This window comes from Lithobates pipiens, unplaced genomic scaffold, assembly GCF_037356315.1.
Source record: "Lithobates pipiens isolate NorthernLeopardFrog02 unplaced genomic scaffold, aLitPip1_a1.2 Scaffold_28, whole genome shotgun sequence".
Lineage (NCBI taxonomy): Eukaryota > Metazoa > Chordata > Amphibia > Anura > Ranidae > Lithobates > Lithobates pipiens.
The window spans coordinates 211,581,381-211,603,248 of record NW_027507789.1 but is presented as its reverse complement, the minus strand read 5'-3'; the positions used below and the strand labels follow the sequence as shown (position 1 = coordinate 211,603,248).

Below are 21,868 nucleotides of genomic sequence, written 5' to 3'. Positions count from 1 at the left end.
CGCAATGATTCTGCCCGCGATTCAAAAATGTCCATGTGTGGCAGAACCGCACCACATTTTTAGGTGCCATCCAAATGAATGCATCTGAAATGTGTGTTGTGCGATTTGTCATTCACACTTGGGCGTTTTGAAATCGCAATGATTCTGCCCGCGATTCAAAACGCCCATGTGTGAATGCAGCCTAAAGCCCCATACACACTATCAGATTTTCTGCAGATTTTTTTTTTCCTTCAGATTTACCAAAACCACATAATATGAGGTCACACCTTAGGAGTTTCAATGTGTATGCAATCAGGCAGGTCCTCGCACTACATGGTTTGGGTAAATCTGAAAGCAAAAATCAGCAGAAAATCTAATAGTGTGTATGGGGCTTAAGAGTTCTAAAAGCCGGGAGGGGCCATGTGATCGCTGTGGTTGGTTGTCACAAGATTAGAAAGCTCCTGATTGCAAGCATGCGAGCGTGCAGGGAGCGTGCTTTTAGCACGGTAAGATGTTTACACAGGGCCACGTATGTAAGTACTGTCTGTGCCACGGGGTTTAATTGATCTTTAAAATGCAGGCTGTGTATGTACCGGAATCTGACCTGGTATCAGCTTCTTGCAATCGCTGTACAGCAGGGCTGGAGTGTGATAAGAAGAAGCACCACTAGGAGCCAATGAGTTCATGTGCTGACAAAAAGCATGCTGATAGGAGGCAGAAGTGACAGAAAGATGAGCTCATCACTGTGCTGCTTCTTCTTTCACTTTCCAGTCACAGGTTGAAGTTGAGCATAGTGGAAAGACAGAGCTGAATCCATAGGTTTATTTTACGGTTATTGTTATCTTAAGGTAATGATGTTGGTGTAAATGATCTGGTTCCTGGGCAGGCTCCTTCTACACCCCAGAGGATCTCCACAGTCTCCTTGGCTGGTAATGTAATGTAAGAAGGGTTAAAATTTAAGCACCACGCCACGAGGTCCAGATTTGACTTTATTTCATTAAAGGTCAGGGGGTACAGATCAAGAAACATCCAACGTTTCGGGGGTCTACATCCAATGCAATACTTCCAATACACAGGTTCCTGCACAAATGGCTGTATCTTAGATTGGGTGCTGAATTGAGCAACGGCTGGAAACGACTGCAATCATGAGAAGGAAGTGTCACCAGCACACTAGGATCTCCAAAATTGGGGCCAAAACTTTAATCACATAGCATCAAAAAAGAAGTGAGGTTTTGCGGGACCCCTTCATGGTTACATGCCTGAAGAAGGGGTCCTGCGTGGCTCTGAAATTTCGCTTTTATTTTTTGATACTATGTGATTAAAGTTTTGGACCCAATTTTGGAGATCCTGGTGTGCTGGTGACACTTCCTTCTCGGGGGTCTGTGTGCCCCCTTCATCAGGACTTGACTGGCAACCAAGTGCAAAAAACAGTAGTGAACTGGACCTACAAATGCATTTATTCCAGTGTGGGTTGAAAACACAGGCCTAATCAGCAGCTTGTTTGGCAGCCCAACATGCTGTTGATTAGGCCTGTTCAACTCGCACTGGAATAAATTGCATTGTAGGTCAATTTTACTACTGGTTTGTTCACTTGATCGCCAGTCATGCCCTGATGAAGGGGACACGTAGAACCCCTGAAACGCGTTGGCTATTTCTTGATCTGTACCCCTGACCTTTAATGAAATACAGTCATATTTGGACCTCTTAGCAGTGGCGTGGCGCTTAAATTTGTCAGGGCTGGGCTCGGGCCTTCCTTCTCTGAGCTGGCTTCTTTTTTTTTGTTTACAGTTAAAACACACTTGTTTAATAATAAAAGTAAAAAGAACAAACGTAGTCAAAACATAACCAAAGTTCGGTAACCAGAACGGATAGTCAGCCAAGCCACAAGTCAGAGATCAATGTAGTGGAACAGCAAGCAGGATCTGGAGCCAGAAGGGATGTCAGCAAAGCCAGTCTTTAAACGGGAACGCAGGAGAAAGTTTCTTGTGATGTGAACAAGGTGATGGCAGAGATCTTCTGGACTGGACGGCTTAAGTAGGCAGAACTGACGAGCAGGATATCATCAACAGCTGAGTAACTGTGGAGAGAGATGGGAGCTGGCAATTATCTGACAGCCCTGACAAATTTCAACCTTTCTAAGGCTGCTTTCACACTGAGGTGCTTTGCAGGCGCTACAATTCTAAAAATAGCACCTGCAAAGCGCCCTGAAACAGCCGCTGCGGTGTCTCCAGTGTGAAAGCCCCGAGGGCTTTCATGCTGGAGCGGTGCGCTTGCAGAGCAGTCAAAAAAGTCCTGCAAGCTGCATCTTTGGAGCGCTGTAGGAGCAGTGTATTTACTGCTCCTAAAGCGACCCTTCCCATTGAAAGTAATGGGGCAGCGCTGCAATCCTGCCTGCAAAGCGCAACTGTGCCTGCTTTGTGGGCGCTTTTAACCCCTTTTCGGCCATTAGCAGGGGGTTAAAACTGGCGAATAGCGTTGCTAAATATAGCGCCGCTTTACCGCCAGCGCCCACAGCACCCCAGTGTGAAAGTAGCTTTACAGGTTGAAGTTGGTCCAGGATGACCTGGGATCAGAGGAAGTGTGCTAAATAATTCTGGCCATTAGACTGAGGACATCTAGTGGCAAAAAAAGAGCACTGTGGGAGAAATCTGAGAAGTGAAGTTGAATAGTGCAGCAAAAGCTGGTTTTGTTATTTTATTATTTGATAGGCTATTCATTTTTTGCTTGGAGTTCTGCTTTAAATTGCATTAACTTTTATGAGATTTTAATGATCTGGTTTAGCTCCGCTTAATTTCTTGAAAATATTGAGGGTTATTAGTTTAGAAAACGGGGGTTGTAGTCTGTAAGTCAGGTTTTCATGTGACGGAAGGAGAATTAAAGTGGTTCCTAAAAAAATAAAAAAAAGTTGCATTCTTGTTCTTTTCATGCTTATCTTTCAGGCAGTGTGGTCTCTTCTCCCCCTCCCCCCCACCGCGCCGCTCATTGTTTCTATAAAAACAATTACATTTTCCATTCACATGGTGGTACGTTGTATACATTAGATCCATTCGCAAAGGGCTGGAGTCACACACAGGGCTTTACTAGACTCATTTAGAATTTCATTTTTAAACGTCTGTCAAGCTTTTGCATTTTCTGTGGCAAAAAAAAAAGACGACAATTCCTTTCCTGCGTTTTCTATATCTTCTCGTTGGAAGTGGAAAACTTAATCTGCTTGCTCCAGTGCTCCATGGAAAGAGAAGGTGGACAGATGCTTCTCAGTGGAAGTGGAAGGGAGGAACCAGCTAGATTGAGGTTCTACCCAGAGATGGAATCAAGCATAAAACCTCATCTTTATTAGCAGCAATTTATTACAGATAATTAGAAAAATTGATATGATATACACTCACCCGCCCCTTTCTTAGGTACACCTCGCCAATACCGGGTTGGACCCCCTTTACCCTTCATTCTTCATGGGATAGATTCAGCAAGGTGTTGGAAACATTCCTCAGAGATTTTGGTCTATAGTGACATGATGGCATCACGCAGTTGTTCCACCACATCCCAAAAGTTCTCTATTGGATGAGATGTGGTGAGTGTGGAGACCATTGGAGGACAGGGACCTCATTGTCCAGTGGTGAGATGATTGGAGCTTTGTGACATGGTGCATTATCCTGCTGGAAGGAGCCATCAGAAGATGGGGACACTGTAGTCATAAAGGGATGGACATGGTCAGCAATACTCAGGTAGGCCGTGTTGTTTAAGCCATGATCAATTAGTACTAAGGAGCCCAAAGTGTGCCAAGAAAATACCCCCCCCCCCCCCCCCCCACACCATTACACCACCAGCCTGAACCGGTGATCAGGGCCATCTTTAACATTGATTGGACCCTGGGAAAAACTTTTCTTGCCCCCCCCCACCATGCAGTTTTGCTCTCCATCTGCTCTGAGACATACAATAAATAGCAGCTAGACTCAAAATCAGTTTACTGAATCAGATCAGGTAGCTATTGCAATTGGTTGCCTGAGGTTACAGTGTATCAATACCGCTCACTGACTGGTTGCTAGATGTTACAGCACACATTACGGCTCACTGATTAGTTGCTAGAGGTTACAGCACATGATTTCTGCTCGTTGATTGGTTGCTAGAGATTACTGTGGATATGACCTCAGAGGGGCATGATATACATATCAATGCTGCCGGCCGCCCCTATTTACATATGAATGACGCCACTATTTACATATGATTGCCGGTAATGTACATGTAAACACAGGGTCTGCGGTTGAGTCATCTTTACACAACAATAGGGCAGAACTGGGCAGCATTAGTAGCAGCATTTCACACTGAGATATATCGGGACACAGCAAGAAACTAAAACTTCAAGGGATAAGGGAATTTAAACTGGGATAGTTGGCAAGCATGAGGCAGCTGCTTTGGGCCCCACAACAATGACAGGGCCCAGGGCAGATGCCCCTTTTTCCCTGCCTTAGAAATGGCCCTGCCGGTGATACAAGGCAGGATGGATCCATGCATGTTGTTCACACCAAATTCTGACCCTATCATCTGAATGTCGCAGCTAAAATCGAAACTCATCAGACCAGCAACGTTTTTTCAGTCTTCTATTGTCCAAATTTGGTGAGCCTGTGCGAATTGTAGCCTAAGTTTCCTGTTCTTAGCTGAGAGGAGTGGCACCCGGTGTGCACATACCTTTGCTGTCCTGTGACCCAGAATCAGCTGACAGAAGACCAAAGCCCACTGTCAGCTGATGAAGCAAACCACTCTAGGCTCTAGAGGGATCTCGACCATATTGTCAGGATACACTTACTGTAGCCTTCTGATTTGACAGCTGGTTCTAGCTCTCAGCATGCCGGCTGCGCCTGCCCCCTCTCCAGCCTGGGGCTGCAGTGAGCACTTGGGCAGAGCGAAGAAGAGTAACTGACAGTCATTGCTCTCCACTCCAAGCAGACCAAGAACTAAGTGATCAACAGTTATGGGATTGCTCAGTTCTTGGTCTTAGAGCCGATGTGGGATAGGTGCAGTATCACAGTGATGCTGCAGCATAGAGGTGAATATGAATGGTTATTTTGTTAGAAGCCTCAAACATAGAATGGGAACCTAGGCAAAGCAGGAGCTCATTAGTTACGAATGCAATAGACACATAGAAGCCACCCCTTTTGCAACTACCTTCAAGTGCATCCTCCCTTGTGAAGTAACAGGCAAGTGACAACTGCATTGCGTTCACCATTGGTTACCCCCTCTGAGGGAGCATAAAGGTCGTAACTTAGACCACTTCACATCCACTGGGCCTAGATTACCTAGGTCTGGTTCTAAGTCTTGCCCACCTTTTTTAAGTACTAAAAAAACATTATGGCAGGTGGTCCACTTCTAAACAAGTCCCACCAATGCAGCATGAACACAAACTCTCTAGTTCCTGATATTATTTTTTACTTGCTCAGCTGTTCCTTCCCACCTATCTGCTGATCAGTAGGAACCAGTGAGTTATAGATTAACCTTCTGACCTTGGAAGTCAGTTACTATGACCTGTGGGACCTTCCATGCACAGACTGAAAACCTGTGGCCACACGGATGGCCACATCTTCTGCAGGCAACTAATGAAACCCAGACACCATGTTTGAAGCACTTGAGAGTTACAAGCAAATTTATATATTAAACACAAATCAAACACAAATCAACCCTTCAGTTCTCCTATAAATTCCTACAAAGTTCATAAAACATTATCCAAATTGTACAGTAAGGGACACATGCTTGGTATTAATAGACCCTGGGTTATATATATATGTAATGGACCTCTTCTTCATGGAGAAATCACTCTTACCCAACTAGTTTATTTTTTTATTTTTTTATTCTTCAATCAACACCTCATTCTCTTCTAATACCACAAATGAAGCTGTACATTCTTCAAAAATCATAAAAACATTTTTCAGTTCAGCCTGTGTGGTGAACCTGTTTCTGTGTAATGGGCTGCCATACAGTAGCTACAAGCTGAAATAAGTTATACGGTTGTAGGGCCGCTCTGTACACTAGTGGGTAAGAGGCAATCTAGTTTGACTTGCTAGAGTGGGGTGCTCTCAGGGTGGGCATTTATGGGCATCTGTTGATGATAGCAGTCCAAGGAACAAACAGGAGGAGGGGCAGATACACTTCAAAATGCATGCATTAAGCAGAGGTGTCACTAAATTTCAGCGTGGGTCACATCAGCAGTATTGTTGCTTTGTTTCAAAGGGCTAGTTGTGCACTAGGAGTGCCACATGTGCAGAGTACAGGGTTCAGGATTACGCTACATACAGATTTTAGGAGTATGTTTCAAACAGAGGGCAGAGTTCAAGGGTACGATATGTACAGAGTTCAGGAGAACGCTACGTACAGATTTTAGGAGTATGCTTTGAACAGAGTGCAGAGTTCAAGAGTACGCCATGTACAGAGTGCAGAGTTCAGGATTACGCTATGTACAGAGTGCAGAGTTCAGGATTACGCTATGTACAGAGTGCAGAGTTCAGGATTACGCTATGCACAGATTTTAGGTGTACGCTATGCATAGAGTGCAGATTTCAAGAGTACGCTATGTATAGAGTGCAAAGTTCAGGAGAATGCTGTGTACAGAGTGCAGAGTTCAGGAGAACGCTGTGTACAGAGTGCAGAGTTCAGGAGAACGCTGTGTACAGAGTGTAGAGTTCAGGAGAACGCTGTGTACAGAGTGCAGAGTTCAGGAAGTACACTGTGTACAGAGTGCAGAGTTCAGGAGAACGCTGTGTACAGAGTGCAGAGTTCAGGAAGTACGCTGTGTACAGAGTGCAGAGTTCAGGAGAACGCTGTGTACAGAGTGCAGAGTTCAGGAAGTACGCTGTGTACAGAGTGCAGAGTTCAAGAAGTACGCTGTGTACAGAGTGCAGTGTTCAGGAAGTACGCTGTGTACAGAGTGCAGAGTTCAAGAAGTACGCTGTGTACAGAGTGCAGAGTTCAGGAAGTACGCTGTGTACAGAGTGCAGAGTTCAAGAAGTACGCTGTGTACAGAGTGCAGAGTTCAGGAAGTACGCTGTGTACAGAGTGCAGAGTTCAGGAAGTACGCTGTGTACAGAGTGCAGAGTTCAGGAAGTACGCTGTGTACAGAGTGCAGAGTTCAGGAAGTACGCTGTGTACAGAGTGCAGAGTTCAGGAAGTACGCTGTGTACAGAGTGCAGAGTTCAGGAAGTACGCTGTGTACAGAGTGCAGTGTTCAGGAAGTACGCTGTGTACAGAGTGCAGAGTTCAGTATTACGCTATGTACAGATTTTAGGAGTACGCAATGTACAGAGTGCAAAGTTTAGGAGTACGCTATATACAGACTGCAGAGTTTAGGAGGTGCTCTGTGTACAGAGTGCGAAGTTCAGGGGTGCACTGTATACAGTATACAACATCTCATTTCCACCCCTCGTCCTGGGTTCTGCACATATCTCCCTCCATACCTCCACAGCCTTATCCCCCCCCCCCAACCCCCAGCTTCCTCGCATTCCTCGCTCCTGCCTGGCCCAGCTGTATAACCTCCCTGTGTAGGTGGCTCCCTCCCGTGTAGGGCTGTAGGCAGCTCATGCAGCAGTGTATTCTGCTCTCCGTAGACTGATTGTTCAATGCTACTTGGCAAAACCAGAAAAATGACCCAATTCACGTTTTAGTAGTAAGCATTCTGATCACTGACTACCAATATAGGGGGCCTTTTCCATATCGACGCCTAATAAATTGGTTTTAGTAAGTGTTCCTCAAGACCTAAACATTTTTAGGTGTATAGCTGGGGTAAAGAGGCTGAGAAAGGCAACTCTAGAATTGTATTACCCATCCTATACTCTACATATGGCACAACAGTGGCGACAGATCAGAAGAGTATTTGGGTTAGTTTTCATTTTTGTTACCAGGTATGCCAATATCATGAACCTAGATTTAGCCTCAAACATTTTTGAACACATTAACTTGATATTATCTGGGCTCGCTGATCATTTTGTCTTCGCAGCAGTGTTCCTTTCATTCACTTTTTATTAGCACAGAGGAGAGGAAATTACTTCCAAACTGGGTGTAGCCAATCCAAAAACGGACACTTATTTTTAGACAGTCGCATACTGAAAAAAACAGAATGTGCTGGTAAGAAAAAAAAAAAACTTCCTGCGAGAGCAGCGGAAAATGTAAAATTAGATTTTTGCTTACAAAAATAATCACTTTCCAAAATTCTTACTCTTCTGAAAGTTTTGTGGCCATCTTTAAAAAGGGTGTCAACTGTAAAGTAAATTGAGTACTTGAAAATTGTTTGGGGTTTAGATCTAGGGTTCCCACCTGTCCGGGATTCACCCGAACAGTTCGGGTTTTGGAATCATATGTCCGGGTTTCAGACTGTCTGAGATCCGGACACATTATTGAGACTGGACTATGGCCTCCCAGTAGGGTTGCTGGCTGCAGTTGTCTAAGCGGAGAGTGTCTCAGCTTAGTGTCAGGGCTGTGGCTCAGAAAAAGATAGTGGGGGCTGGAAATTTGAAGTCCAGATGCTTCAAATACATCTGGATGAGAGGTACTGACTGCCAAGGGGTGAGTGAGCTCACCATCCATCCCTGTTTGTGACTGAAGTCTCCTCTCTTCTCTCTCCTGCCAGCGCACCCCATTCACAAAGTGCCACATGACTCGCACATGAGCAGTAGGAAACGGGCAGTGAAGCCGCAAGGCTCCACTGCCTGTTTTCCTTAGATAGAATGGTGGCGCTGGGACCCCGAGAGCAGAGGAACGGGACGGCCTTGGGCAGCCATCATCGCGGGCACCCTGGACAGGTAAGTGCGCTTATTAAAAGTCAGCAGCTACAGTGTTTGTAGCTGCTGACTTAAAAAAAAAAAGGGTTAACCTGGTGCTAGTCCTACAAAGTGAAAGGAAGATGAGAAATGAGGGGGATTAATGTGCTGGTAGGTGAACTAAACCCTGGAAATATGGGGGGACCTCACCGGGATTCCCAGCTTCCTAACCTGGCATTATCTGCTCGTAGTCCCTGTACAGAAACAAGAGGAGAGAGCAGAGTGACAGAAACATGAGCTAATCGCAGTGCTGCTTCTCCTTTCACTGTCCAATCACAGTCTTGGCGCAGATCTGTGATGACCTGGACTCAAAGGAAGTGGGTTGAAAAGAAGCTGGCTATCAGATTGAGCACATGAAGAGGCAAAAAAAAAAAGTACCACTGGGTTGATGTTGACGACTACAGGAGAAAGCTGTATTTGGTATTTTATTTTTATTGGGCTATTCTATGTATCCTGTTATTTTTTGCTGGGGTTCTGCCTCAAGCGGCCGAGCTCAGAGTCAGCGTACGTGTACAGCGGCAGTAACCTACATTTTCTATATAAATCAGTGTCGCGCTGTGTTTATAGAGTATTTTGCGATGTGTTAACACAACGTATAAATATTGCAGCGTGCGAGATGTCCCGAGTTAGGAAATGTCATGCCGCTTCTTAGCCAGTACCGTGTTTTCCAAGAAAAACTTGCCGTATGTTACAAACACAAGGAGGGGGCTATGGAAAATATAGATGGGGAGGGGAGAAGAGGTCTTGTGCAGTGCTGCGATGTCTGGGTGCCGTGTGCCTGGAATCCTGCAATGTGTTTAATGACCTGGCACACATCTAATAAACACGGAGTGCAGCGTGTACTGTCAGACAGGGCCTGTTATTGATTTCTCGGGACACAGCAAGGAGACTCGGAGCCTGAGGCCCCGATCTGTGCCTCCCCATGTTGGTACTGGGTGGTGTTGGTGGTGGTGGGGGTGGGGGTGGTTGTTGCTAACTGCTGCACTCCCTGTAAACACATAGGACGGCTTGTACAACAATGCAGCATGCAAGGATGCGAGAAGAGACAGAGTCACGGAAAACCTTCCTTCAACAAAACTGAAAATAGTAGTTGCCAGACTGTTACGCTGAACCCTTCACAGTCTCACATTTCTCTTAGGAAAGGTTTACTTTAAAGGCCAACTCAGGTAGGTCTCAGTTATAAAACATTCGTTGCACGAATGTCACAAGCATTCATGCAAGTTGAACAAAATGTCCTGTAGTTTTTCTAAGAGATTAATTCCTGTATCGTCAGTTCCCTCTAGTGGCCAAAATGCAGTATAGTTTTCTCACTGAGGTAATTCAGAAAACAAACAGCATTTTGGCCACTAGGTGGAACTGATAATACAGGCATATCCACTAGATCAGGGGTCTCAAACTGGTGGCCCTCCAGCTGTTGCCAAACTACAAGTCGCATCATGCCTCTGCCTGTGGGAGTCATGCTTGTAACTGTCAGTCTTGCAATGCCTCACGGGACTTGTAGTTTTGCAACAGCTGGAGGGCAACCAGTTTGAGACCCCTGCACTAGATGGAACTGATAATACAGGCGTACCCACTGACTAAATGGATATAGGCATTAACCTCCCTGGCGGTGATCCTGAGTCTGGCTCGGGCTGCAATTTCAGTACCAGGAGCGGTAACCCCGAGCCAGACTCGGGATCGCATCGCTGGATACAGGGAGAGGTTACTTACCTTGTCCCCTGGATCCAGCGATGTCCTCCACACTGTGTGTGCGAGCTCCTCCGCTCGATTCACACAGTGCTAAGTGCCGCCGAGCTCCGTTCCCTGCGACGTTACGGCGCACGGGAGCGGAGATCGGCGCCAAATTCAAAAAAGTAAAAACACACAATACACATACAGTACTGTAATCTTACAGATTACAGTTCTGTATAAAAAAAATACACACCCCTTTTGTCCCTAGTGGTCTGTCCAGTGCCCTGCATGTAGTTTTATATTATAAATACTGTTTTTTTCTGCCTGGAATTTGGAGATTGTCCATAGCAACCAAAACTGTCCCTTTATGTCAAAAGTGATTTTAGACCAACTCGAAAACAGCGATAATAAATTATAATCACTTGCAGAATTGAGCGATAGCGATTTGTGGGGAGATCCGTCATCAAACACTGAATCTAGCGACAGCGACAATTCTGCAAATGAGCAAATTTCTGTGTTTTTGGATTTGATTACATTATTGAATAATTTTTATTATTATTTATTGTCATTATTTATTATATTATAAACTTTATCATACCAGGGATGTCTACTAGACTCTGGTTTGAACAGATTTAAGAGAGTTATTCCTAATAATTACAGGCCTACAATATAAAACGCCAAATTTCCATGCAAAATAATTGTACCGCTTTCAGCACCTAAAATCAGAAATAATCATACCGCCAGGGAGGTTAACCTCTTCCCGCGGGCTGTACGTATGCATAGCTCCCAACTGTCCCTGATTTGGAGGGGCTGTCCCTGATTTGCAGCAATGTCCCTCTGTCCCTCTTCCCCCCCCCCCCCCCCCATTTTTCCCTCATTTTGGTCTGATCCATATAGATGTAGCACTAACCCCTAAAGGATCTGCTGAATTTTTCTGGGCTTACCGATTACCTCCACCAGCTCATACCTCATACTCGTTGTCCTTGTCTAGGGGTTCCCAGGGTTGATGACTAGGGTTGCCACCTTTTCTTCAAGTCAAACCCGAACACTTTAGCGGCGCACAGCAATTTTTTTTATAGTATAAACTATACATATATTTTGCTACTAAATAATATTTCTAATCATATGAAGTTAATAACAAGAGTTCCCTGTTACATCAGAGTCCACAGAGTTCCTCTTTACATCTGAATTCACAGAGTTCCCTTTCACTGTAAGCGGGGGGGGGGCTCTGCAGACTCTGATGTAAGGGAGAACTCTGGGGACTCTGACATAAGGGATGCGCTGGGAACCCTGATCTAAGGGGGAACACTGAGAACTCTGATGTACGGAGAGGACTCTGATGTAAGGGGAAAGGCTGTGGCCTCTGGTGTAAAGGGGAACTCTGATATAAGGGGTGCTCTGAGAACCCTGATTTGCCTTAGTTTACTTACTCAGAGGCAAGAGAGTGAAGGGGGGAGACTTCAGTCGCAGATGGATGGATGGTGAGATGGATGGTGAGCTCACTCACCTCTTGACAGTCAACACCTCTCATCCAGTTGGATCTGAGGCTGCTGGACTTCAAATTTCTGGCCCAAATTTCCCTTTTCTGAGGCACAGTGCCAGGGATTGGAGTGTGGGCAGACAAAGAGGGGTAGGGGTGGGGGGGAAGAGGTGCAGATCGAGCCCTCTCTCCTCTCCCGTCTGTATGTGTTTGGGGGGGTTGTTAATGTTGGCTTTGGGGAGTGTGAAAGAGAGTAACAGACACTCTCAGCTTAGACAACTGCAGCCAGCAAACCTGCTGGGAAGCCATAGGCCAGTCTAAATAATGTGTCCAGGTTGCAGACAGTCTGAAACCCGGACACATAATTTCAAACCCGAACTGTCCGGGTGAATCCTGGACAGGTGGCAACCCTATTGATGACCCAGTATTTGTAGAGACCGAGACTTGAATTCCTTGTTAGGATTTTTATTTTGCATAAAATGGTTGAACAAACTCAGTCTCTTAGTTGGGAATAGAGGGTATCAGGGTAGAGTTTAGCTCAGGTGTTCGGAACTGCTGACTTCAATAAAAGTCTCTCTCACTGTACACAATCCAGGGAATAGCCACTCGCATCTGGACTCTAATGCCACGTACACACGATCGGAATTCTCGTCCAGAAAAAGCTTTGATGGTTTTCCCGACGGAATTCTGACGGAATTCGGCTCAAGCTGTCTTGCCTGCACACGGTCACAACAAATTCCGATCGTTTATAACGCTGCGACGTACAACACGTAGGACGGGACTAGAAAAAGGAAGTTCAATAGCTAGTAGCCAATAGCTTCCGTCTCGTAGTTGAATCTGACCATGCGTGATTTTTGGCGCGTCGGAATTGCATACACACGATCGGAATTACCGATAGAAAGTTTTTCCGTCTGGAAAATTGAGAACATGCTATCAATTTTTGGCTGGCGGAATTTCGGACAGCTAACTTCCAATGGAGCGTACACACGGTCACATTTTCTGATGAAAAGCTCTCATCTGTCTTTTTCTGGCTGGAATTCTGACCATGTGTACGCGGCATTACTGTTGGATAAATCCTTCAGTTTGAGTTTAGCAGCCAACAGGTAATTTTAGCATTCAAAGTCTCTCACACAGACTTGGTTGGAAACTTGGTTACAACTGGAAGGATAGGAGTAGGAACTTTTCTTACTGCACCAGAATCTTTCTGCCGGTCCGGCGATACCGTAAAAATTGTGGATTCAATCAATGTCCATGGCAGCTCAGCTTCCAGGCTCTTACCGAGCAGCCAGCCTTGTGCGTAGCCCTCTTATTAAAGAGTCCTCCCCTGGTCGCATGTAGAGTTGCTGGGTCTCTCCAAAACCCGAGACGGCACCGGAACACCTTAGAATCCTCCTTTCAGTTACTGCGCCTCGAACTAGCCAGTGGCTCGGAAATGGATGGATCCGCACACCAGGTCATGAGGGCCCCTGGGGGCTGGTCAGGAGGACCAGGACCACAGAGTCAGCAACAACTTCTGGACCGGAACCCAGAACCATGTGACTTCGGCACCTTAAAGAGGAAGTAAACCCTGATGGGTTTACTTCCTCTTTCATTCCCTGCAAAGGCAAAGCATAATGGACTACTGTGCATCGCATAGTAGCCCATTATGTGTCACTTACCTGACACAGGAGCCAGCGAAGTCACCGCTGTCCCCTGTCGTACGGCGCATCCATGTTCTCGGTGGGTCTCGCAGCTCCGCCGCTGTCATTCGGTGAAGCCGCGATGACGTCACTCCCGCGCATGCGCACGGGAGCCGAGATGCGCGGCATTGCGCGGCATCTTCGTTATCGAGGATGCCACGCTCAGTGCGCCTGCACGCCGCTTTCTGCGGCGCATGCGCCGTAGACAGCGGCGCCCGTCTTTGGGCAAATATCTCCTAAACCATATAGGTTTGGAAGATATTTCTTGGACCTACAGGTAAGCCTTAATCTAGGCTTACCTGTAGGCCAAAGTGGTTTGTAAGGGTTTACAACCACTTTAAGTACCCCTTCCCGGATTACGCAGTGAGACAAACGCGCCTACTGATTGGTTCCGAGATAGAGATTGGTACCCAATGCGTCCAACCAGACTGCGTTCTATAGCCTCCCACAGGTGTACAACCCCACCTATGACCAGACAGAACTTCTATACAGCCCAGCCAAACTGATGCCAAAGTGCAATTTAGCACAATTATTCCCAAAACCGATTACAGTTTTGAGCAAAAACGAAATTCAAACATATAGCGCGTACTCGTTAGGAGTACCGGCGCTACACAGATGTACGTATATAAAATTAACTTTTTATCTTTCAAAAAGTGTTTCTCGGCGCTAAACCTTTCATCCAAATTCTAAATTGCTGCATAAATTTTAAAAGCCAATGTAAAGTAATGGTAAAAAAAAGCACTTGCAGATTTAATAAACCTTTTTTTTTTTTTGTTAATTCTCCTTTAAGGGGTTGTGGCAGGGGTCATGCCCTATGCCTACATGCGTTTGCTAGTAGGCGTCCCTCATTCCCATCTCAAAATGTTGGGAGGTATGCATATGTATATGCAGCCACTTGGCAGGTGGGCTTTACCGTAGGGTTGCCACCTCAACCCTTTAAACCCGAACACACATTAATTACACAGGTTCTGAGGCTAACTTAATGCAGATAAGGCACTAAATTAATTTAATTATCACCTTAACCGGCCAACCAGTGCACGACAATGTACATCGGCACAATGGCACGGCTGCGCATATGGGCGTACCTATACGTCCCCTTTAAGGCGTGGCATTGTGGGTGCGCGTTTGCTGCGTACTCCGTGAGCGTGCACGCAGGTCCCACAGACTTGATGTCCGCCAGTGTCCCGCAATCGTGACACAGAGCGGCAGATATGCCTATGTACACAAGGCATTTCCCTGTTCTGTCTGCCTAGTGACAGGACAGTGATCTACTGCTCCTTGTCATCGGGAGCATTGATTGCTGTCATGTTGTAGTGAGCCCACCCCCCCCCCCCTATGGTTAGAATCACTCCCTAGGACACACTTAACCCCTTCATCTCCCCCTTGTGTTTAACCCCTTCCCTGCCAGTGTCATTTACACAGTAATCAATGCATTTTTATAGCACTGATCGCTGTATGAATGACAATGGTCCCAAAATAGTGTCAAAAGTGTGCGATGTGTCCGTCATAATGTCGCAGTCACAATAAAAATCGCAGATCGCCGCAATTACTAATAAAAAAATATATAAAAATATATAATAAAAATGGCATAATTTTCCCTATTTTGTAGACGCTATAACTTTTGCGCAAACCAATCAATATACGCTTATTGCAATTTTTTTTTTTTTTTTCACCAAAAATATCTAGAAGAATACTTATCGGCCTAAACTGAGGAAAAATGTGTTGTTTATATATTTTTGGGGGGATATTTATTATAGCAAATAGTAAAAAATATTGCTTTTTTTTTAAAAAATTGTCGCTCTTTTTTGTTTATAGCGCAAAAAATAAAAAACGCAGAGGTGATCAAATACCACCAAAAGAAAGCTCTATTTGTGGGGAAAAAAAATACATCAATTTTGTTTGGGAACCACGGTGACTGACCGCAAAATTGTCAGTTAAAGTGACGCAGTGCCTAATCGCAAAAAGTGCTTTGGTCAGAAAGGGGGTAAATTCTTCCGGGGCTGAGGTGGTTAATCAGCCACAGAACCTGTGTAATTAATATGTGTTCGGGTTTAAAGAGATGAGGTGGCAACCCTACTTTAACGACGAGAGGCCACATTTATGCGTCCTATATGTAAACATATCTGTGCTGAGGGAGCACGCCCTGTGCGCTCCCATCTCAGGTGCTGGTTTTGGATAGTAAGCTTCTGATGCATACTTGCTTTTCAATCATGTGACCAATCATAGGAAGAGATTGAGAGACCTGAGTGATGAGAAGGAGAATATGGAGAGCCCGTAGTGATGAAGAGTGAGGAGATGTAGAGCCCAGAGTGATGAGAAGGAGGAGATGGAGAGCCTGGAACCGGAGTGATGAGAAGGTGGAGATGGAGAACCTGGAGCCTGAGTGATGAGAAGAAGGAGATGGAGAACCTGGAGCCGGAGTGATGAGAAGGAGGAGATGGAGAACCTGGAAGGAGGAGATGGAGAACCTGGAGCCGGAGTGATGAGAGGGAGGAGATGGAGAACCTGGAGCCGGAGAGATGAGAAGGAGGAGATGGAGAACCTGGAGCCGGAGTAATGAGAAGGAGGAGATATAGAACCTGGAGCCGGAATGATGAGAAGGAGGAGATGGAGAACCTGGAGCCGGAGTGATGAGAAGGAGGAGATGGAGAACCTGGAGCCGGAGTGATGAGAAGGAGGAGATGGAGAACCTGGAGCCGGAGTGATGAGAAGGAGGAGATGGAGAACCTGGAGCCGAAGTGATGAGAAGGAGGAGATGGAGAACCTGGAGCCGGAGTGATGAGAAGGAGGAGATGGAGAACCTGGAGCCGGAGTGATGAGAAGGAGGAGATATAGAACCTGGAGCCGGAGTGATGAGAAGGAGGAGATGGAGAACCTGGAGCCGGAGTGATGAGAAGGAGGAGATGGAGAACCTGGAGCCGGAGTGATGAGAAGGAGGAGATATAGAACCTGGAGCCGGAGTGATGAGAAGGAGGAGATGGAGAACCTGGAGCCGGAGTGATGAGAAGGAGGAGATGAGAACCTGGAGCCGGAGTGATGAGAAGGAGGAGATATAGAACCTGGAGCCGGAGTGATGAGAAGGAGGAGATGGAGAACCTGGAGCCGGAGTGATGAGAAGGAGGAGATGGAGAACCGGGAGCCTGAGTGATTAGAAGGAAGAGATATAGAACCTGGAGCCGGAGTGATGAGAAGGAGGAGATGGAGAACCTGGAGCCGGAGTGATGAGAAGGAGGATATGGAGAACCTGGAGCTGGAGTGATGAGAAGGAGGAGATATAGAACCTGGAGCCGGAGTGATGAGAAGGATGAGATGGAGAACCGGGAGCCGGAGTGATGAGAAGGAAGAGATATAGAACCTGGAGCCGGAATGATGAGAAGGAGGAGATGGAGAACCTGGAGCCGGAGTGATGAGAAGGAGGAGATGGAGAACCTGGAGTCGGAGAGATGAGAAGGAGGAGATGGAGAACCTGGAGCCGGAGTGATGAGAAGGAGGAGATGGAGAACCTGAAGCTGGAGTGATGAGAAGGAGATGGAGAACCTGGAGCTGGAGTAATGAGAAGGAGGAGATGGAGAACCTGAAGCTGGAGTGATGAGAAGGAGGAGATGGAGAACCTGGAGCTGGAGTAATGAGAAGGAGGAGATGGAGAACCTGGAGCCGGATTGATGAGAAGGAGGATATGGAGAACCTGGAGCCGGAGTTATGAGAAGGAGGAAATGGAGAACCTGGAGCCGGAGTGATGAGGAGGAGATATAGAACCTGGAGCCAGAGTGATGAGAAGTAGGAGATGGAGAACCTGGAGCCGGAGTGATGAGAAGGAGGAGATGGAGAACCTGGAGCTGGAGTGATGAGAAGGAGGAGATGGAGAACCTGGAGCCGGAGTGATGAGAAGGAGGAGATGGAGAACCTGGAGCCCGGAGTTATGACGGAGCAAGAGACAGATAGCCCAGAGTGACGAGTTGGGAAGAGAACTTGGAGTGATGGGAAGGGAAGAGATGATGAGCCTGGAGTGAGGAGAGGGAAGAGATTGAAAGTCCAGAATGATGATAGGGGAAGTGACTGATAGCCAGGAGTGATGAGGGGGGAAGAGATGGATAGCCCAGAGTGATGAGGGGAAAGAGATGGTGAGCTCAAGTGATGAAGAGGGGAGAGATGGAGAACCTGGAGTGATGAAGGGGGGAAAATATGGAGCCTGGAGTGATGAAGGGGGGAAGATATGGAGAGACCAGAGTGATGAGGAGGAGGAGATGGAGAGCCTGAAATGATGAGGAGGATGGATGGAGAGACCGAGGAAGAGACTGAAATGCCAGAGTAATAAGGTGGGAAGAAATTGAGAGCCAGGAGTGATGAGGAGGGAAGAGATAGAGAGTCCGAAGTGATGAACAGGAGGTGATGGAGAGCTTGAAGTGATGAGGAGGGAAGAGATGGTGAGAAGGAGGAGATATAGAACCTGGAGCCGGATTGATGAGAAGGAGGAGATGGAGAACCTGGAGCCGGAGTGATGAGAAGGAGGAGATATAGAACCTGGAGCCGGAGTGATGAGAAGGAGGAGATATAGAACCTGGAGCCGGAGTGATGAGAAGGAGGAGATGGAGAACCTGGAGCCGGAGTGATGATAAGGAGGAGATGGAGAACCTGGAGCCGGAGTGATGAGAAGGAGGAGATGGGGAACCGGGAGCCGGAGTGATGAGAAGGAAGAGATATAGAACCTGGAGCCGGAATGATGAGAAGGAGGAGATGGAGAACCTGCAGCCGGAGTGATGAGAAGGAGGAGATTGAGAACCTGGAGCCCGGAGTTATGACGGGGCAAGAGACAGATAGCCCAGAGTGACGAGTTGGGAAGAGAACTTGGAGTGATGGGAAGAGAAGAGATGATGAGCCTGGAGTGAGGAGAGGGAAGAGATTGAAAGTCCAGAATAATGATAGGGGAAGTGACTGATAGCCAGGAGTGATGAGGGGGGAAGAGATGGTGAGCTCAAGTGATGAAGAGGGGAGAGATGGAGAACCTGGAGTGATGAAGGGGGAAAAATATGGAGCCTGGAGTGATGAAGGGGGGAAGATATGGAGAGTCCAGAGTGATGAGAAGGAGGAGATGGAGAGCCTGAAATGATGAGGAGGATGGATGGAGAGACCGAGGAAGAGACTGAAATGCCAGAGTAATGAGGTGGGAAGAAATTGAGAGCCCGGAGTGATGAGGAGGGAAGAGATAGAGAGTCCGAAGTGATGAACAGGAGGTGATGGAGAGCTTGAAGTGATGAGGAGGGAAGAAATGGTGAGCCCGGAGCGATGAGCGGGGAAGAGTTGGAGAACCTGGAGTGATGAGGGAGATGAGGGATGGGGAGCCTGGAGTGAGGAGGGGGATGAGGGATGGGGAGCCTTGAGTGATGAGAGGGATGAGGGATGGGGAGCCTGGAGTGATGAGGGGGATGAGGGATGGGGAGCCTGAAGTGAGGAGGGGGGTGAGGGATGGGGAGCCTGGAGTGATGCTGGGGGGGGGGGGGGGTGATTTAGAGCCCAGGGAATAAGGGGGAAGAGATGAGGAAGAAAGAGATGGAGAGCCCAGAGTAACGAGAGGGAAGGATGGAAAGTGTGGAGTGATAAAGAGGAAGGGTGGAGAGCCTGGAGTGATGAGGAGAGGAGAGATGGAGAGCCCAGAGTGATGAGGAAGGATGGAGAGTCTGGAGTGATGAGGGGGAAAAGATAGCGAGCCCAGAGTGATGAGAAAGAAGAATGGAGAGCCCACAGTGATGAGGATGAAGAATGGACAGCCCAGAGTGATGATGAGGAGAAAGGATGAAGACTCTGGAGTGATGTGAAGAGGTTAGATGGAGAGCCCAGAGTGATGAGGAGGAAGGGTGGAGAGTCTGGAGTGATGATGGTGAGGAAGGACACAGAGTCTAGAGTGATGAGGGGGAAAAGATAGCGAGCCCAGAGTGATGAGAAGGAAGAATGGAGAGCCCAGAGTGATAAGGAAGAAAGTTGGAGTCTGGGGTGATGAGGAGGAGGAAGGATGGAGAGCCCGGAGTGATGAGGAGGAAGGATGGAGAGTCTGGAGTGATGAGGACAGGAGAGATGGAGAGCCCAGAGTGATGAGGATGAAGAATGGACAGCCCAGAGTGATGATGAGGAGAAAGGATGGAGAATCTGGAGTGATGTGAAGAGGATAGATGGAGAGCCCAGAGTGATGAGGAGGAAGGGTGGAGAGTCTGGAGTGATGATGGTGAGGAAGGATGGAGAGTCTAGAGTGATGAGGAGGAAGGATTTAGAATCTGGAGTGATGAGAGGGGAAAAGAAAGGGAGCCCAGAGTTATGAGGAGGGAAGGGATGGAGAACCTGGAGTGATGAGGGGGATGAGGAATGGGGGGCCTGGGGTGATGGGGGGGGATTTAGAGCCCAGGAAATGAGGGGGAAAGAGATGGAGAACCCCGAGTGATGAGGAGGAAGGATGGAGAGCCCGGAATAATGAGAGGGTAGGATGGAAAGTGTGGAGTGATGAGGAGGAAGGGTGGAGAGCCCAGAGTGATGAGGAGGAAGGGTGGAGATCCCAGAGTGATGAAGAGGAGGAAGGATGGACAGCCTGGAGTGATGAGGAGGAAGGATGGAGAGTCTGGAGTGATGAGGAGGAAGGATGGAGAGCCTGGAGTGATGAGGAGGGAAGAGATTGAGAGCCCAGAGTGATGAGGAGGAAGGATAGAGAGCCCAGAGTGATGAGCAGAAAGGATGGAGAGTCTGGAGTGATGATGAGAGGATAGATGGAGAGCCCAGAGTGATGAGGAGGAAGGATGGAGGGTCTAGATTGATGATGAGGAGGAAGGATGGAGAGTCCAGAGTGATGGTGAGGAGGAAGGATGGAGAGCCCAAAGTAATGAGAAGGAAGGATTGAGGTTCTGGAGTGATGAGGAGGAAGGATGGAGAGCCCAGAGTGATGGTAAGGAGGAAGAATGGAGAGTCTGGAGTGATGAGGAGAAAGGATGGAGAGTCTGGAGTGAGGAGGAAGGATTTAGAATCTGGAGTGATGAGGGGGGGGAAGAAAGGGAACCCAGAGTGATGAGGAGGGAAGGGATGGAGAACCTAGAGTCGTGAGGGGGATGAGGAATGGGGAGCCTGGGGTGATGGGGGGGGGGGATTTAGAGCCCAGTGAGTCTGGAGTGAGGAGGAGGAGAAAGGATGGAGAGTCTGGAGTGATGGTGATGATGAGGAGGAAGGGTGGAGAGTCTGGAATGATGATGAGGAGGAGGAAGGAAGGAGAGTCTGGAGTGATAGTGATGAGGAGGAGGAATGATGGAGAGTCTGGAGTGATGGTGATGAGGAGGAGGAGGAAGGATGGAGAGTCTGAAGTGATCGTGATGAGGAGGAGGAAGGATGGAGAGTCTGGAGTGATGAGGAGGAGGAAGGATGGAGAGTCTGGAGTGATGAGGAGGAGGAGGAGGAGGAAGGATGGAGAGTCTGGAGTGATGATGAGGAGGAGGAGGAGGAGAAAGGATGGAGAGTCTGGAGGGATGGTGATGATGATGAGGAGGAGGAAGGATGTAGAGTCTGGAGTGATAGTGATGAGGAGGAGAAGGAAGGATGGAGAGTCTGGAGCGATGATGATGATGAGGAGGAGGAAGGATGGAGAGTCTGGAGTGATAATGATGAGGAGGAGGAATGATGGAGAGTCTGGAGTCATGATGATGATGATGATGAGGAGGAGGAGGAAGGATGGAGAGTCTGGAGTGATGGTGATGATGATGAGGAGGAGGAAGGATGGAGAGTCTGGAGTGATGATGAGGAGGAGGAGGAATGATGGAGAGTCTGGAGTGATAGTGATGAGGAGGAGGAGGAGAAAGGATGGAGAGTCTGGAGTGATGATGATGAGGAGGAAGGATGGAGAGTCTGGAGTGATGATGAGGAGGAGGAGGAATGATGGAGAGTCTGGAGTGATAGTGATGAGGAGGAGGAGGAGAAAGGATGGAGAGTCTGGAGTGATGATGATGAGGAGGAAGGATGGAGAGTCTGGGGGTGGTAGTGATGAGGAGGAGGAGGAGAAAGGATGGAGAGTCTGGAGTGATAATGATGAGGAGGAAGGATGGAGAGTCTGGGGGTGGTAGTGATGAGGAGGAGGAAGGATGGATGGAATGTTCGGAGTGATAAGGAGAGGAGATGTAGTGATGGGAAGGGGGCGGGGTCTAGCTCTCCCATGTAAACTGTGCTCTGAAAACTGCCTGGTACCCGTGCAGCTTCCCGTTGCTAGGGACCCTGCCCCGCCCCCTAGTGACGCCGGA

General features: G+C 47.6%; 1 protein-coding gene across 1 annotated transcript; it reads right to left on the bottom strand.

Annotated features, from left to right (window-relative positions):
- Positions 1 to 20,526: 20,526 nt before the first annotated feature.
- LOC143936124 (uncharacterized) lies at positions 20,527 to 21,841 on the bottom strand. The gene is made up of 2 exons (XM_077460481.1): positions 21,708 to 21,841; positions 20,527 to 21,549 (listed from the first exon to the last, which is right to left on the bottom strand). Exons 1-2 carry the CDS (start codon positions 21,783 to 21,785, stop codon positions 20,605 to 20,607), a joined length of 1,023 nt encoding a protein of 340 aa, XP_077316607.1. The 5' UTR covers positions 21,786 to 21,841; the 3' UTR covers positions 20,527 to 20,604.
- Positions 21,842 to 21,868: the final 27 nt, after the last annotated feature.